This window comes from Apaloderma vittatum, unplaced genomic scaffold, assembly GCF_000703405.1.
Source record: "Apaloderma vittatum isolate BGI_N311 unplaced genomic scaffold, ASM70340v1 scaffold528, whole genome shotgun sequence".
Classification (NCBI taxonomy): domain Eukaryota; kingdom Metazoa; phylum Chordata; class Aves; order Trogoniformes; family Trogonidae; genus Apaloderma; species Apaloderma vittatum.
Genome location: NW_009732185.1, coordinates 134904 through 152296, shown reverse-complemented (window position 1 = coordinate 152296; position 17393 = coordinate 134904). Strand labels below are relative to the sequence as shown.

The following is a 17393-nucleotide window of genomic DNA, read 5'->3' as shown; positions in this document are numbered from 1 at the left end:
GAAATAGCCCCACCATTACAGCACGTTTTTTCCCCGTTTTTTTTTTCCCCAAAAGGTAGTAAAGAATAGTATATAATCACATGATCAATAAGTTAATGAAAGGTTGAGCATAAAAATGCAGTAGCTGACTGGAATGGAATCTCATTTGTGCAAGGCGAGCAGACACCGTAGCTTTTCGGAATGAGTATGCCAATCATTTTTAGGTTTCCCAGTTGTTGAGTTCTGCTATCAACGCAGCCAGCGTTTGTTTTGGTACTCATGGAGCCATTGAGAACTCTGGAGACCAACTGTTTTACTTTTTTTTGTGAATATGAGATCCTAAATGCAGTATCTAAGAAGCCTCATTAACAGCAGGGAAAATTGCCCACTGGAGTCTATCTAAAGGTCTGAGCTCACAGTCACCTGGGGCCCATAATAAGAACATGTGGTGGCCAGAGCGCTGTTGCGTCTACACTGGAGCACAGAAATCCTCAGGGGAAGGGTGCTGTTGAGGCATGGTACCAGCTCGGTTTTGAGCAACCAGCCCTGGAGGAGAAGCAGGGTCACTTGTGCATTAATTGACGTGCACTTATTTATCTGCTTAGACCTGGGTTTTCATTTCTGTCTCTTACAAGGCAGCTGGCAAAATTTAACAATCTGCTCTGAGAGAAAAGTCTATAAAGATGAAGAGCATAGCAAGGGTCAAGGCTTCACCAGGTGGGATCTGAGTGCAGATCAGATGGTCCCCAGTGGAAGAAGATGCTGCAATGCCATAGGAAAAAGGGGAGGTATGCATGCATGCATGTATGTATGATACAGAAGTGAAGCATTGAGGAGGAGAAACTAAGACATACAGAAAACTACGCTGCCTAAAAGAAAAGCAAACTACAGGAAAACCTCACTACCACTTATCAGAAATAAACCTGCATGCTAAGATAACAAAAAGAAGCATTAATCTTAATCAGCTGGAGAGAGTATATAGGAAGGAAAGGGGTCGAGACCCTGATGTTCAGTGTGATTTCTTAGCAAAAATTTCCTGCTCATTTTAAAGGGCACCACAGCAGACTTTGCTAGGGATTTGCAAAATGAGACGAACTGCTAGTTTGGCTGATGGTTGCTCAGTGTGTGAATTCATTTCTGAAAATGCTACAGGCTATTTGGAGCTGCTAGAGCCAGTTCTCAGACTTAATTAAAAGAGGCTTTCCCTGAAAGTAATTTTGCAAAAGGTACAGTTTCACTAGAAAACAGTATCGAACCAAATGACATTTGCACCGTAGCGTGACTCTTGGCATACCTTCTCACAGCAGATTTGAGTGATTCGCATATATCCTGAACAATCTCACAAAGCTACAATAGCTCCTGACGCCAAACGGAGATTTGTGTCAGATGCAAATTCTGTTATGCTGAGATACCATTTAGCCGTAACAGCAATCAGGGAAATTAGCAGCACCTAATAGGGAAGGAATAAAGTGGAGGATGCAGCTGCTTAGAGCTCCTGACAGGCTGCAGGGAAACGGCATCTATTTGCATACTATCTATCAGCTCTCATCCATTGATAGATTAGTTCTGAGACACAGACTCCCTGCAGTTCACCTGCCAGTCGCTGTAATGAGTCACTGCTGCAGGGAATTGCACGAGGCCCCCCTCTACTCTGTCAAATCTTTCCACAGACAGGGAGCAAGTAGAGGAGCTTTTCAGCTCCCCGGACTACTCAGAGGTCTGGTCGGTTTTGAACAAGCCCCCTGCCTCTCTCTGCTTATTCCATAAGAAATACAAGACCAAGTGGTAGACCAAGATAGGTGCTAAATAACTTTGATGCTTTCCTTTATTCCCTCACTCTGCCTCACGCTCCCTCTCAACAATATGGATGCTGGTGAAAGCAGACAGGTGTCCCCTGGGGACTGAAGGCCTGCCTGGACACAGTGGATGCTCTGCTTGACAGAAACAAAGGAACTGGAGGACTCAAATTTGGGAAAAGACTTCAGTTATTTATTTCTAGGTCCCTATTATAAACCTGGGGTACCTTGTTACCGGAAGTTGCCACCTTCTGATTATTGTTTGAGAGCCTGTAGGACCTAAACCAAACTATAGGTCTCACCTGTGCTTCTAGTGGACAAACACCTTCACCACAGGAAAAAACCAAGAAAATAAATCACTGCCTTAACCGAGGTCCCCAAGCCACCATTTGACAAAGATTTATGGAGGCTGGAACGATATAATGTCTTACACTTATTTTATGCTCTCCACACCTACTGGTAATTGACAATGTTGGGGGACATGCCTCGAAAAGTCTTTGTTGTATCTGTTTTGTGAACTGAGAATTCTCATTTCCAGATATTGCAACCCAATTCATTACACCAGAATTGTATTTCCTAGATGATCCCATGAGCCCCTCCACACCCACCCCTCTATGATGGTACAGTTGCCTCACATCTCTCTGTATTTCATTAACTGTAAAGTGGCTAGTAGTAGCTACTAGTAGTAGTAGTGGCTTACTACTAGTAGTAAAGTGGCTTCAGCCTTGTGGAAGGCTTCAAGTGCAATGTTACGGTCCCAGATTCTCCAAAGATAAGAGAAGAAGCATAGCAAGGGCAATATGGAAGGATTTTTTACGGAAGCACCTCTCTGAGGTGGCAAAGATTGTATTTCAAGGCAACAAGCTGAGATGGCCTGAAGAAATTAAAACAGTAAAACATGCTGAAACTAGATGATTCAACTAGCTGCCCCTGATGTCATTTTTGGCCTGGATTGCTCTTAGCTGCCTTTGAGGGGAGGGTGAGTAATGTCTCAGAACAGTAGTGCTTAAAGTCTTGATTTAAATGCATGAAAATGGAGGTAGAGTAACAGAAAGGTCCCTTATAAGCTCTGCTGTCCAACTAGAAAAATAAGATAAACATTTTTGACTTTCCTACAGGTATGTTGTGGCACAGTGATGCCCTGTGAGGAGTTGGGTTCTCTTTCTTATAAACCATAATTACCTTGTAATCATTTAGCAATTACTGCCCTGCAGTCAGAAACTTTCTCTTAGACTTGCTCTCAGCAAAGAGAAACAAAATCAACACCAGTCTTACTGGAAAGACTGAAAAGCGAATGTGATAACTTGCTATGTCTGAACAGATCTTTTATTACAAAATGTGTTCTCTGAGAATTTTGCTGTCAAATTCCATTAGGACGACGCTGCAAATCCTCAAAGATTTTGCAAGGTTTTGATGAGAGCCAGCAAATAACTCTTGAAGCCAATAAACCAAAGCAGCAACATGAAACAGTGCTATGAAAACAGCAAAAGGATGGACTTTGCTGTTTAAGAAGGTCTGTCTTCTAAAGTTGGACTGACATCCCAGCTCAGGGAAGAATGATTCAAATGAAGTAAAACTCAAACTGTAAGAACACAAGCAACATATTTCAGAATGAAGAGTCACTTACTGTTGTGGGAAGATCAGACAGTGGCAAGTAATGGGTGAAGAAGCGTTCTGAATTGCAAGCTGGACTTGGAATAGCTTCCCTGTCTCCATAGGCACCATGGGAAAAGGCTAAGGACTGCTCTGACATAGTAGCTGTGTGGATAGCGGGTACCCGCTGGAAGAAATGCACAATCCTCTAGAAACAAGCCAGCAGGTGTGAGCAATAGGTTTTTGAACAGTTTCCTTTTTTAGTAAGTTATCTGCATTTTCAGAAAAGGCTTGATTTTATACAGATTAGAGTAGTTAATAAAATAACGCTTACTGTCATGTAATCCATCAATCATAACTCTGCAAAAAAGGATAGTTACTGTGATCAGTTTTGGGTCCCTTACTACAAGAAAGATATTGAGGTTCTAGAGTGTGTCCAAAGAAGAGCAGTGAAGCTGGTGAAGGGTTGTTAGAATAAGTCTTATGAGGAGCTGGTGTTGTTTAGTTTGAAGAAAAGGAGGCTGAGATGAGACCTTATAGGTCTCTACAACTACCTGAAAGGAGGCTGTGGTGAGGTGGGGTCTGGCCTCTTCTCCCAAGTAACAAGTGACAGGACAAAAGAAAATGACATCAAGTTGCACCAGGTGAGGTTTAGATTGAACATTTGGAAAATCTTCTGCACTGAAAGGGTTTTCAAGCATTGGAACAGGCTGCCCAAGGAAGTCACCATCCCTGGAAGTATTAAAAAATGTGTAGATGATGTGCTCAGGGACATGGCTTAGTGGTGGATCTGAAATCGCTAGGTTAACAGTTGGACTTGATCTTAAAGGTCTTTCCTAGCCTAAACGAGTCTATGATTTTATGCTTTGGGGAGCAGAAATGTAGAAAACTAAAGATTCCAAGGTTCTACAAAAGCCAGACAGATGGTGAAGAAGAGAAATCAACTCTCTTAGACCTCAGCTGGGTGACCGCTTGGCAGTGGAAGCATCATTTCCTAGCACAACAAACAGTTTTTAATGGGCTGTATCACAGTCTTTTATGTGGTATCATTCTTATGTGAAGAGAAGATTCACATTAGTGAGAACTTTTTGACCCTTTAGAACAACCTCACATGAAGTGATAGAGGGTTGGGATTTTTTTGTCTGAGAGTGAGAGCAAGCCACTTTTCCCTGGAACTGTTCCCTTTACATGCTGCTCCTGACGCTATCAATCCTATTGTGAATAAGACCCCAGCTCACCATCCCACTGGGCTTTTAACACTGTGTGAATAATTTTCTGTATTAAATAATTAAGTGTAATAGCTAATACAGTACTTCCCACACTGTTGCATTGTGCAGGCATATCATTATTTTTGATCATTTATAATGACATTAAAAACCCAAGTGCTAGACTGAAAATAAATCTGTCACAATGTTGCAGCAATATGCAAATTCTCTGGGTAAATTTGCTGTGAAGGAAAAGGTCCTCTCATTGAAGCTCTTATACAGCTTCTTTAACATTTTTTTCTGCCTACTGAATTCTCCGTTGATCCTTCAGAAAGTTGGAGGATTGCATAACTCTGGTTCATCAGTGTTAGAAATTTAACACATTCTATATAGTAATTAGAGGATCTATTTGTGTGCAGAAAATTGCTGGCCTCATCCTCCAGGAAGAACATCTTGCATTTAAACAACCAATGTAACATGGGAAGCCGCAGCCTTTTTGTAGCTCACCAAGTACTTCCACCACAGCATGAAAAGACAGGTTTTTTTTTCATGAAGAGAGAAGTTTGTTCTCTATACTCAGTTCATTCTTGGCCTCTTTTTTCAGGGCACCATCAAAGAAACCGGCTGAGATCCACTTTGCTCGTGCCCTTCTGTAACATATATTTTCTACAAGGAAATGAGAAAGAGACCACTATACTTCATACAGGATGTCAAGCAGTGTTTCGAAGGAAGTCTTTGATGTTTCCTGACCCAGATTCAATGAGAGGCATGAGCTGTGATTTACTGCAAATTCCCATCTCTCATCATCTGCCTACTTTCTTCTGTTACATTCACCTACTAAATGTTTTTCACACTGTATGACTTGTTTAGGTGGAGTCATGCTTATGCCATCTCAGAATATAAGCATATGCACAATAGAAAAGCTTTAGTCTGGCACTACTTTCTTCTCCAAAGTGTCGGGAAAGGCCAGACTTCCACTCCCACACACGCTGAGGAACCGGTGAGGAACTCAGTGAAATCTAGAAGTGTCAAAGAGGATTCCCTGTACTTTCACATATCAGAGAAGGCAGTTATTCATTTGCTAACTCCTCATTTGTGGAAATGGTTGCTAAATCACCCTCATCCCTGAGTGTTCTGGAATATTTGCTGTTCGAGGCTCTGCAGTAACATTAGGTATGCTGCTTAACTTGATGGGCCAGCACTCTAAACCACTGGGATGTGGTTCACCTTTCTTTTAATGTCACTGCCTTGTAACACGTTGGCAGCACAGAATCAGGTAGTTTCAAGATCTGGAATAACAAAAGCAGCTGCTTTGGCCCTTGGCTAGTGGGATGTCCTTGCATGTTCTGTGAGAAAGTCTCAATGTTGAGCTGTCGGGAGAGTCCTGTGGCACAGATTATTCTACAACAGGCTCAGTTATTTTCCTAGCCTCTGTTTTCTATTCTTTCTCCTGGATATGTGGGCAGATGGAAATTCTGTTGGGCAAGAAGCATTTGGGAGAAAGTTTACCTGATGACTCTCTGTTCGAGCCCACTGCTGGTTATAAAGGACTGGGATGACCTAATCATCCATGTCCAAAATAAGTATCTCAAGTTATTTCTTCTCATCAAAGTCACCTAAACCTGCTGCTTTGACAATGCAGTACTTTCTGTATTTACTTTTGTAGAAAGGACTTAGAAAAGAGACTCATTTTTCCTCCTAGACCTATGGATATGAAAGACCATATGGCCAAATCTCCACATGATGTGTATGTTCTGCAAAATGCATGAAACTCCTGGCAGACAGGTAATCACAGTAAAAATAAAGCAGGCGAGTGATTAATGAGGAGTTAAGACTTTTTCCTTTTCTAGTGTATTTCCAAAACCCTTGAGCCTGATTCAGCAGTTCCTTGAGAGCTTCAGACTGACTGCACACATACAATGCAATGTCTGGTTGTGCACTACAAGGTTGAGAGGGATTTCTGGTCATGTGGCTGCTGGGCTTGTTGGAGCAGCTGAGATTAGTTCCAGCTGGGCTACTGACTGTACAGAAAATCCAAAGGAATATACAGTATGTCTAGACTTCACCCAGAAAAAAATTTGGGGTGAAAAAAGAGAGCGTGTCTGGGGTGACATGCTGATGCATTTTGTAATTGGGCTGAGATTAATCCACAGATTGCATCCAACTTTTATTGTAAATTATCCTGATGAGACGGTGCACAGTGAGGCTTTGTGGCTGAGATACTGATGTGTTTGAACATGGAGACCTGGGATGTCTGACACAGAACTTCAATAAAATGTAGCAGTACAAAAAAACGTTCATTAGCTTAAAAGCTATAGGTTTTAAATCAGTTTTTAATTTTCTAAAAATCCCTTTCCAAGTTTACTTTTTCTTTCAGCCCTGCTTCTGTTTTTCTTTTCCTTGCACCACTTTTGTCCTATCACTTATTTTTCCATTTTATTAATACTTTCCTCTTTCAGGGTTTTTTGTTTATTTGGTTTTTTTCTATCTGTTTTTAAGGATATTCTGTCTGTTCCAACTCTCTATTAGCTGTGTATGGCTCTTCCAATGCTCCAGGTGTGGTTTATCTACTTTTCCCTCCAGATATGGTCCCTCCTGACTGTTTTGTTCTCTAGTTCCTTCAGTTCACACACTCTCTTACCTGACTATTCCTAGTTCTCTCCATACTCGCTTTTTCTTCCCCAACATCAAGCAGAGCTCACTCTTCCTTTTAGTTGAATGAGGTATATTTTTTTCCTCACCCACAGATCCTGAAACATATTAGCTTTCTCAACTCTTCCTTTGCCTTTTAAAACACTTGTTCCAATCAAAAGCAGAGTGGTGGTTAGAGACTGCCCTACCTATTGCAGGGGTAGATGACTCAGTCAGCAAATACTTCATGTCTAGATGCTGTCCCTCCAAAACAGGAAGGGTAATACTGAAGCTAAGGAGAGGAAACAATTAGATGACTATTTGGGTTAAGAACCTGCCAAAACCAGCAGAGAAAAACCTTCAAAGTAAGAGCCATTTGACAATCGGAATTATGTGGCCAAACTCCACGAGAGGGAGGCAGCTGTCTGCACCATGGGCTAAGGTATACGTTCACACAACCTAAACTACTAATTTATGACACCATGCTTCATCCCACAACATGTGATTTTTCACTAAATATGATACCTAAGTCTGCTGGATGGACCTGAAGTGTTTTTCTGCACTGAGCAAAAAGACCACTCAGTGGCAACCAATTTTCTGGACATTTTTGTACCAGTGCAGAATATCTTTGCTTTCTCTGTATAAACCGGAGAAATAAAACATTGTGATGAATAATGCCAGGGCAGCATCCTAAGTTATATAGGTATTTCTAAAGGTACTAGAATGAAGAATTACAGACTCCATTAGATTTCCAAAATTAACCAACGTTTGTGTGGTGCAGGGGGATAGATTGGATAGAAATTTCAGTTGTTTGCAAAAATGTCGAAGCCTCTATCCTGACCAGCGAATGACAGATTATGGTTACGGTGAGAAAGAAGAATGCAAATAGTATGAAACAGCCAGTGTGACTTTAGGAGAGACTGCTCAAAGATCTGTTTATAGGCATAAATGTAAAAGAAATGGAATAGGAAAAAGGGAACAAAAACAGATGAGTCATTTTGCAGGTTTGAGAAGAGGTGTCGAGGCATCAAATGCATGATGAATGCTGACTGAGAAGAACTTTAAAGAGGAATAAAGAAGGGAAAATGCATTAGGGGAGAAAGAAACACTGAGGACACATCGATCCATCAGTAAATGGTTAACTAAGTAGTTAACCACAGATGACACTCATGACTTCCACTACTCAGAGGGCTCTTCCTGGGATCACATGGGATTATATGCCTTGTGTTGAATGTTAAACTTGTTTGCAACAGTGCACAGAGATCGGGACTGTGCTACATGAAAATGACATTACAGAATGGCAAGAATTCAGAATAAAGCAACAGTGATAAACAAGTGACTGAACCAACTATCTGAGGCAGGACAGATGGCGTTGTTACAGGCTGCTTTACAAGTAACATCCGTAAACACCCAGGGAAGAAAGGTGCTGACAGTATCTAGTAAATGAAATATAGACTTGTGATCTGCGGTTTCTCTGATAGTCATAATTCCACAGAGGAAATCCCCAAGATTCCCTTTCCACACACAGACCTGGATTTCATGAAGTATATGAACACATGCTTTACTTCATGCCCGGGAGTAGTTCCACTGAATTGTCTTCCCCAGTTTGACATAACAGGGGCAGTGGTAGAAAATTTATAGATCTTGGATTACTAGTCCTGTTCTAGCTAGTAAGGGGATACATGAAATGTTTCCTGAAAGAAAAAGTAGATGTGGTTCTATCATGGGTTAGGGCTGGGCCAGCCACTAAACACAGACAGATGCTCTCTAACACCCTTTCCCTCCCCAAACGGGAAGGAAAAGGGAATGAGACAGAGAGACTAGAGATTGGAAAAAAAAAAATTAAAAGAACTTTAATAAATAAGGAAATAATAGTAAACTATATACATATATACAAAACCAGTATAAACCCGACTTCCTCCTCCCACCCCGACAGCAATCCCCACTAATGCTGCAGAGCAGGTGGCATGGAGGAACTCCCAGGCTCAGCAGGGACCTGGATACAGCAACTCAGAATTGAGATCAAAGGTAGAAGATCGGATGGAGTCCTCCCTGAACGCTAGCCATTTCAGAAGAGAAGAAAGAAGAAGACCTAAACCCTTGTGATACTGAATATGAGGTACATGGAATGGAATATACTCTCGTTGGTCACCTGTCCTGTTTGTCACTCCCCAGAAGCACAACCTTTTACTTCCTTGTGACCCCTCTTACTACCCAGCACCCCCAGCGTGGCACACAAGAGCCAGCAGTGGCCTTGGTCACTATGGGAATAAGTATCAGCAAGAGCCTTTCTGCGTCCCAGTCCCAGAATAAGTATAAGCAAGAGCCTCTCTGCATAAACACCGGGGTTCACCCCTGCGAGTAGCAGACACTGCAAAAACATGCTGCTGACTTCAGAACGTGCAGCCTCTGAGAAGAGACTGAGCTGAGAAGTAAAAAAATCATTGAACAGAACTGGTTCTGTTTAGCTCAAACCAGCAAAGGTTCATCAGTAAAACAGTCCATTCCAGGGAGCTGGAAAGATGTGAAATTCCTGGAGGAATATCCATGCCCATATTAGCATGTACGTTGACAGATGGCACAGCTTCATATGAACAGGAATTTTAAGTTGCTGCATTTGAGTTGAAAAGATAAACTCCAGGCAGGTTCTGTAGAGCAGGTGGTCCTTCATGGAGCGGTGCTTGTGGGGATTTCTTCTTTGAGAAGCTAGGACAGTAGTAGCTGTGAGCACAGTTTTCCCTTTGGTAATTTTCTCTGGAAAAAGCATGAAGCAGCAGCAGCTTGCTCCATGCAGGAGCTGGAAAATAGCTCACCAGGCTGGCTGGAGAATTTATAAAATTAGAAAAACAAAGCAGCAAAAGGCCTTGGCTTAACAGCGTTACTTTTAGACTGTCTCTTTGAAGTAACTAGTCTTGAATCAGTTTTTGAGTGTCAGCCAAGACAAACACTCAGGTCCACTTGGGAGTTTTGCTTCAGAGCAGCACACTAATACTCTGTAAGGAGATGCAGGGCATGTAGTGGGTATTTTCTTTATCAGCAGCCCTAATCATCCCAAATCTCTCTTGCTCACTGCTAGCACACCCTTCTGTCAAGACTGCATCAGGCACAGATCAGCTGTCTTACACAGTGCTTAGATTAATCCTACAAATAAACTGGGATAACTGATCCTTTGCTCCAGAAAATAGGCCACATAGAACCATGGGGGCTCTCAGAGGCTGGTCTTGTCCTTGTCTGGCATGCACTGTCGATACCGGCAACAGCTGCTCCAGTCAATGTAGCCCTCTTCTCTATAGCCTCCCTGGAGACTATTCAAACCAAAACACTGTTCACAGCAGATGGCCAAAAAAAAGGACAGGTACCAAAGGGAATCACTGAGGAGAGCAAGCAATCTCAACAGTAACGGTATGTTTAGTTACGAAAGTCCTTGCCTTTCTACCTGCTTCACATATTTTCTCTAAGTGTTAGGAGATGAGCCCTGACTCAGAGTCGGCTCCTTATTCCAACAGCTGGCATTTCAATGAGTAGATCCTTGCTCTTTTGACAAGGACTAGTTGCAGGGCTGGATTATCCATGCTGATTCTTTGCAGTCAGGCACATATGCAATCGTACTCAATGTCCGTACAACTGATTGCATCTGCTTTTTTCCCACCTTTACAATTAAGACTAGCAAATAAGGATATGTCTCCTCACAGAATGGGAGTGAAGAAATAAAAATTGGATACAGTAAAAAAATCTATTTGGTCATAGACTGCTGCCTTTTGTGTTGTCATCCATATAATACACAGGTAGAACTGTAGTGTGTTACAGTACTTCATATTATAGCTATTGCCACCCTGCCTGCAGCAGGAACTCTGCATATTAGACTTGCCTCAAAGCTGTTTTGCATGGATACATCCCTGTGCTGGCTTCTCTAAGAAGCTAGGGTGGTAGCAGCTCTGACTACCTCACAAAACTGTCCCAGTTCCCTTAGCAATTCTGTCTGGTAAAAGTATGAATGAGCAGCAGCTTGCTCTACCTTGCACAGATGGAGAAAACCATGATCCTCTGTTGCTGGTACAGACCATTCATTCCAAGGTGCCTTTAGGAAGTGGCTGTGCAAGGGACTGCTCTTTGGTGGCTGCTTTAGAGTTACAAGTAAGTTACCACGTTGCTCGCTGTAGTTGAAGGTTAGCTGCAGCAGCCACTGTTGGGTTAAGCATCACAAAGTTGGAGAACTCAGAACAAATTTTGCCAGCTTCAGTTCCGTGCTCACTTCTGTTCTGCCCGTGGCTTGACACTAAGGCGAGGACACAACACCTTCAGCTAACCAAGTTTCCCGCTTTCTTGTTGTCAGTCGTAAATCTTACAGCTCCCTCAGTCTAGGGTACTCTTCAGACAGAAAAGAGTGATGTTTGAGCACAGATTCAAAATGAGTCAAAGCAGCTTAAACAAAGGCTGGTTTGTGTTTTATTGCTTGGGAAATGGTAGACAAAGCTGTCTTCAGCAGAGATCCCATGAGCGTTTAATCTTGCCATTTCACATCTGGGAAACCCTAATGTCACTTAGCATCCCATGTCTTTGTCTGAGGAATTTGGTTCGTTAGAGGGGAGAGTATGCTGTAGGGATGTTCACCCAGGTGACAACGAAATCCTTTTGGACTTTTCCAGCTGGTGCTCCTGGGGACAACCTCCATCTGCAAATGTCGCTTGCTTTTATACCTTGAGTGATAGGAGGGCATAAAGTCTGGCCAAGCAGAAGGCTGAGCTAACAACTTTCTCCTTGCTGGGAGACTCCCACATTAGAACATATTCTAGGAAAGTTCAGCTTCAATCCCAAAGTGCAACCTAAAGAGAAGTAGATTGTGCCCCGCAGTGTTGGTCCACATCAGTCCAAGTAGTCATCTGGGAGAGGAGGTTTCCTTCCTTGGAAAGCAGGTTGAGTCAATATGGAGCAGGGAATGAACGCTGCAGGCCAAATCCTTGTACTGAACAGACAATGGCAAGTTACACAAGGAATTCATGTGTTTCCAAAATTGAGTCACTGAACTGGTACTCAACATAATCCTCTATCAATATACTGCTGGAGGCAAATCTTTTTGCTGTATTAGTTGTCTTCACTAGCTCATTCCTGGTTTTCTTCTCTGTAAATCATGTGGGTCCCTTTTTAAAAATTTATTAAGAGTCTATTATTTTGATCACAAGGAAAACTTTCATATTCTCACTTTTACTATAGTATAGTGCTGGAGATTTAGTTTGGAAATTACAGAATCATGGAAAATTGGGCTGAGAGGGCCTTTGTGAGTTGCTCTAGCCCATTCCTCTGTCTCAAGGCAGATCATACATTCCTGAAATGTTTCTAATGAAAGGTTCCCCTAACTTAATCTTTAAACCTCAAGTCAGGGAAATTTCGCAATCTCTTTAGGCAATCTGTTCCCATTTTTTGCTATCCAGAGGATACATGTATGCCCTCTGTTGATTTCGTCTAATACTTCATTATGCATCAAAACTTGAAAAGGGAAGTAAGACACAGGAAGAAGAAAGAACCTCCAATATCATCAATGCCAATTACATTTAACGTAAAGCCTTCTGGTCATGTAAAGGCTTCCTTGTATATGTATGGAGCTCAGTGTGAACCGCTTCAACTTTTCCCTAAATGCTCAAAACAGCCCTGCTGAGAACCTCATCTTTCTCAAAGTTAAGAATCTCTTGTAAACCATAAAATCAGAAAAATGTTACAAAGCCTGTGAGCTACATTTCTGGGTATATAGAGAGCAGATGATATTTTATAAAGTGACAGAAGACTTGTTGGCTAATAGACATGGCAAAATCTCAAAAATGAAAGGTAGATCCCTCCTGAAAATTATAATCACTTTAGAAACAAATGATGATACTTCTAAATTTCCCAAGACAGTGTTTGAGATTTGAAAAAAAATTGAAAAAATGAGTCCTTCACCAGGACTGCGCAAGAAGCTCCTAACTTTCCAGAGAACTACATCTCCAACAGGAGATGGGCTCAGTAAAAATAAAAATAAAATTGTGACTCTTCTAAGAAGTACTAGAAAGTGTGGAAGAAGGAGAGAGAGGCTAGGTGGAAGTAAAGTCAACACTGAGTTAACAAGAACAAGTAAGACTGAATTCAGTAGAATTGGAGAGCAATGTTTCTGAGCAGAGGATGAGGAAGATCTTAGGTTAGAGCTGGGAGAAGCTCTTAACTTCAGTGATCTCCTAAGTGTTTAACGTGAAGGATAAGTATGACTGTCAGACGTGATTGTTCTCATCTTTACGAATGTCATAACTGATGTTTCAGTATTTTCTAGCCTGAATGTATCAAGGTATGCTTCAGGATACAATCACATGAGGTACCTGTGCTTAGATATCTGGATTCCACTCCTTATGACACAACACTGAATTTAAACCTGAAAGAAGAAAGCCTTGTGTAATCTTAAATTAATGTGAGGTCAGAATCTTTGTCCTTGTCCTGCAGCAGCGGTGACAACTTAGTTGGAAGAGTTTGTAGGTTATAATCATACCCCATGGTGCAGCTGTACTAGCAGAATGCCATGGCCTAATGAACAGGACAACACTTTCAGACAGGACCCAATGGGGTACTGAATATTATGGATGAAGTCTTAAATTCAAAACTAAAGCAATCCAAACCATTATTGAGAGGTAGCCTTCCCAGAAGAAACATTTTTTTCCAAAGCTAATAACTCAAAATGAGTCATGCTTGATTATCTTCACTTGGGCCAGGAGACTAATCATGGGATGCTATTTATAATTTATTTAAGGAAAGTCAGAGAGATCATTAGAATAACATTCAGAATGGAAAACTTGTTATAGCCTTAACATAGCGCCACTGTTATGACTTAATGGAAACAGAGAACTAGAAACCTTCTCTATTAGCAGGTGTTGCACTTTTTTAAAATTTTTTTTTTTTAATGTGTCTACTCTCCAGTGAAAAAATTATTAAATATATGTGAGACTCCAATCCAGAGAGCAACTGTCCAGCTCAGTTACTGGTGGGGAAATAGATCAAAAAGTTTTACCTCCTCCTTCTCCTCACAGCTGCCCCGCACACATGCACTCACACACAGAGGCCAGGAAACTCTACGCTTATAGCACCTACCTTGGGTTTGAAGGCGATTAATTTCAGGACCATCTCAACAGTGAAGAGGCCAGTGAAGAGCATGTTGAGGATATTCATGGCTTCCTTGAACATGCAGCTCTGACCATAGTGCTGAAAAATAGCAACCCGGCAGCGGCGTGAGGAACAGACATATCAGCCAGTTAGGAATCCACAGGGTCCCTCCTGATCTCCCTTTATTATGCTGAGGCTCTCTAAAGAAAACCCCATCAGAGTTGGGGGTTTTTTTTGATTTAGAATTCCCATCTTCCGTCACACATAATAATTTCCATACCTTTAGCCATTTTTTTGCCATCTGGCTCTGGATCTCCTATCCTTTTAAAAAATCCTTTTGAACAAGGGCTACCAAAATCACACAATTCCAGTTGAGGGCTCATTATAAATTTGCATAATGGTACAAGACAGTCTTCAGCTGTGTTTGTTATCTTGCCCTTCCCTAACACTTGGATTACTTTTTTGTTTGATTGCTACTGCACAGTGAACAGGGGTTTCACTGAGCTGTTCACAATGATACCAAGCCATTCTCCAAGTAATTAGCTTAATTCAGGATTCTGCAAAGTACACGAGCAGCTCAAATTGTATCTTTCTAATATGCATTATTTTGCATTTGTCAACTCTGTATTAAATTTGCAATTGTGCTGCCCGTTCACTTAACTTTATTAAGATCTTACGAAGCTACTCTCTGTCTTCTATTGATTAATATAAGTAGTGTCTTCTGCAAATGCTGCCACCTCACTCTTCATATTCCTATTTCCAGATCATTATATCCTCAGATTGATTGCACTGCCTTATTCTAAGGTCATCTTCCAGTTTGTAAGATCCAATTTGTAGTCGCTTAACTTCGATAAACTTTAGCCAGCTGGGATAATTTTCATATTCTGCATTGGCTCAAGGTGATATATTTAATGGAGTTTCAGTTAAAACAAGGGAAAAATATAACAAGTTAAAACAAAGCCGGGGAAAAATACATTGTTGAGGCATTTTCAAAATTCCTTGTAATGTTTTCCTTGAAACACTCTAATACCTGCCGGGGTCTGCTTAAAAACTTGGAATTTTACTGGAATGTGGCTTTTGTGTTTGCTGTCCATTAGGATGTTTGACCCAAATCTGCCCATGGTTTAAGCCCATACTTTTCCCAAGATGGATATAGACTTTCTAGAATCTCCCGAGATGCCATCCTGCCTATGGGTTTACAAACATCTCACAGCTTTTAGCTCTACCTGGCCTGAGCATGCCTCATTGTCACGTCAACTGAGCATGCTTCAAAGCTTCAGAGTGAACATAATAGTCCTCCTCGATTGCTTCATGACAAGCAGGGCAGTAGATACTGCAGCTGAGAGCAGAGCACTTTCTTGTGCTCATCCTGCCTCACTCCTTTGTTGGTGCCTTCGGCAAGACAACAGAGGAAGCCTTTACAATGAGGATGGGAAAGAGCTAGAGCAGACGAAGAAAAAGTAGGGACGCCAAGAAATCTGGTGTCATTGGACTGTAGACAGTGAGAGAAAAGGAGGTGAAAACTGACTGTGAATATAGACTTAGTGGGTGATAGGTAACAGGCTAGTTTTGAGGTGAAGCTGGGAGTGGGGCAGGCAGGAATTGATCCAGTGGAAAATGTAATGGTGAGACGCTAAGGTTGAAGGAGAAGCTGGTGTAGGAGTGCATGGGGAATTGGACTCAGAACAAGGGACAAACTAGAGAAGGGAAAAAAGTATACCAGACAAATAAATGGAAAGGTCAGAGGGAGACTGGAAAGGAGGTCCATGGAGGTGTAACTGTGACTGAGAGTCTGTACTGGGGAGAAGAGAAGGACAGGTTGAGGAATGGAGATCTGGACTGTCTGGGCCACACATCAGAGAAGAGAGTTCAGAGACTGCCTGGGTGAGGAGGAAGAATGGATTTTAGCGAGGAGAGTAACAGGTAGATTGGCTCTTAAGCATACAGAGTGCAGAAGAGAATGGGGCTCAAGTGGCCAAGGAAATGGGGAGTGCAAAGACAGGCTTAGCAAATGGAGTCTGGGACTGGCTGAAAATGAAAGGGAAGTGAGGAGACCTTGGGCAGACCCAGACTGGAAAGAACATGAAGGTACAGACCTGGAGAAACATACATGGAGTTTGTGTCTATGAGGGCCCATTTCCTGACTGAAAGGAATGTAAGACATCCTTATTGTAAGCTGATGACTTGGTAAAGGTTTTGATCCCTTCCCCTTCACTGCTGATCCACCTGCACATTGTAATCTACTGCCACAGTTTGCTATTCTTGTAGACCTAGCTGCAAATGTTTCTTTGCTGGATTCACATTACACATTTGGAAAACCTTCTCACAGTGAAGAAAATCACTGCACAGCATAGCAGGTAGCAAGTAGTGAAACAAGTTAGGCAAACATCTGTCAAGAAACACTTTAGGTGAAGTTGATTCTGCTTTTAGGTGATGGGATAGAAAATATGACCTCTAGACGTTGTTTCTAGACATTTTTTATGATTCTTAAGACAGAATATAGGATACACTAGGGCCTTCCTACCCTCTGTTCCCAGTTTCTTTGATTGTTTTGTTTGCCAAAAATATTTGCTCTCTATTTTTAACACAGAATAAATCCCGAATTTAAAATTCAGATCTTAAGTGAGTGGCAGTTCCAGGCTTATTGCTGCATTTCATAGAAGACAAGTCAGAACTGAGGATTCACTTGTTATTATAGTGGCCACTGAATTGGTCTGTGATGTAACTGTGTGTGGCTTCGTTGTTTTTAAGGAGTTAATATAGACTTGTTGAAAGTGACAGATATTGGCAGAAAGAGGAAGACAGGCAGATTCTTCATTTTAACCTGTCAGCAGGAGTGAACATGGTACAATGTTTTTTATCATGCCCCTGTCTCTCTCCCCTCATAAAGAAAGTAAAAGTAGATCTCAACCTCGGCCATTTCTACATTTCCAACAAAGTCTAATAATTTGTCATCTATAAGGTGAATGCAGGTTTCAACCTTGGCCAGTTTTACATTTTCCCTGACAAAGTCTGATAATTCATCACCTGTAAAATTTTCTGCTTGTTCGCCTACTTACTTGCATGGCCAGAC

At 41.7% G+C, this 17393-nt stretch overlaps 1 protein-coding gene across 1 annotated transcript in view; it reads right to left on the bottom strand.

Annotated features, from left to right (window-relative positions):
• The window catches only part of CACNA1C (calcium channel, voltage-dependent, L type, alpha 1C subunit), a gene marked incomplete at its 5' end in the record, with an annotated part of 196950 nt that overhangs the window by 54122 nt on the left and 125435 nt on the right, over positions 1-17393 (bottom strand). Inside the window, 2 exons of the mRNA XM_009875416.1 lie at positions 14309-14419; positions 17380-17393. The exon at positions 17380-17393 is cut by the window's right edge and continues 166 nt beyond it. Of these exons, the coding sequence (XP_009873718.1) occupies positions 14309-14419; positions 17380-17393 (125 nt within the window). The remainder of the gene's footprint in view (positions 1-14308; positions 14420-17379) is intronic.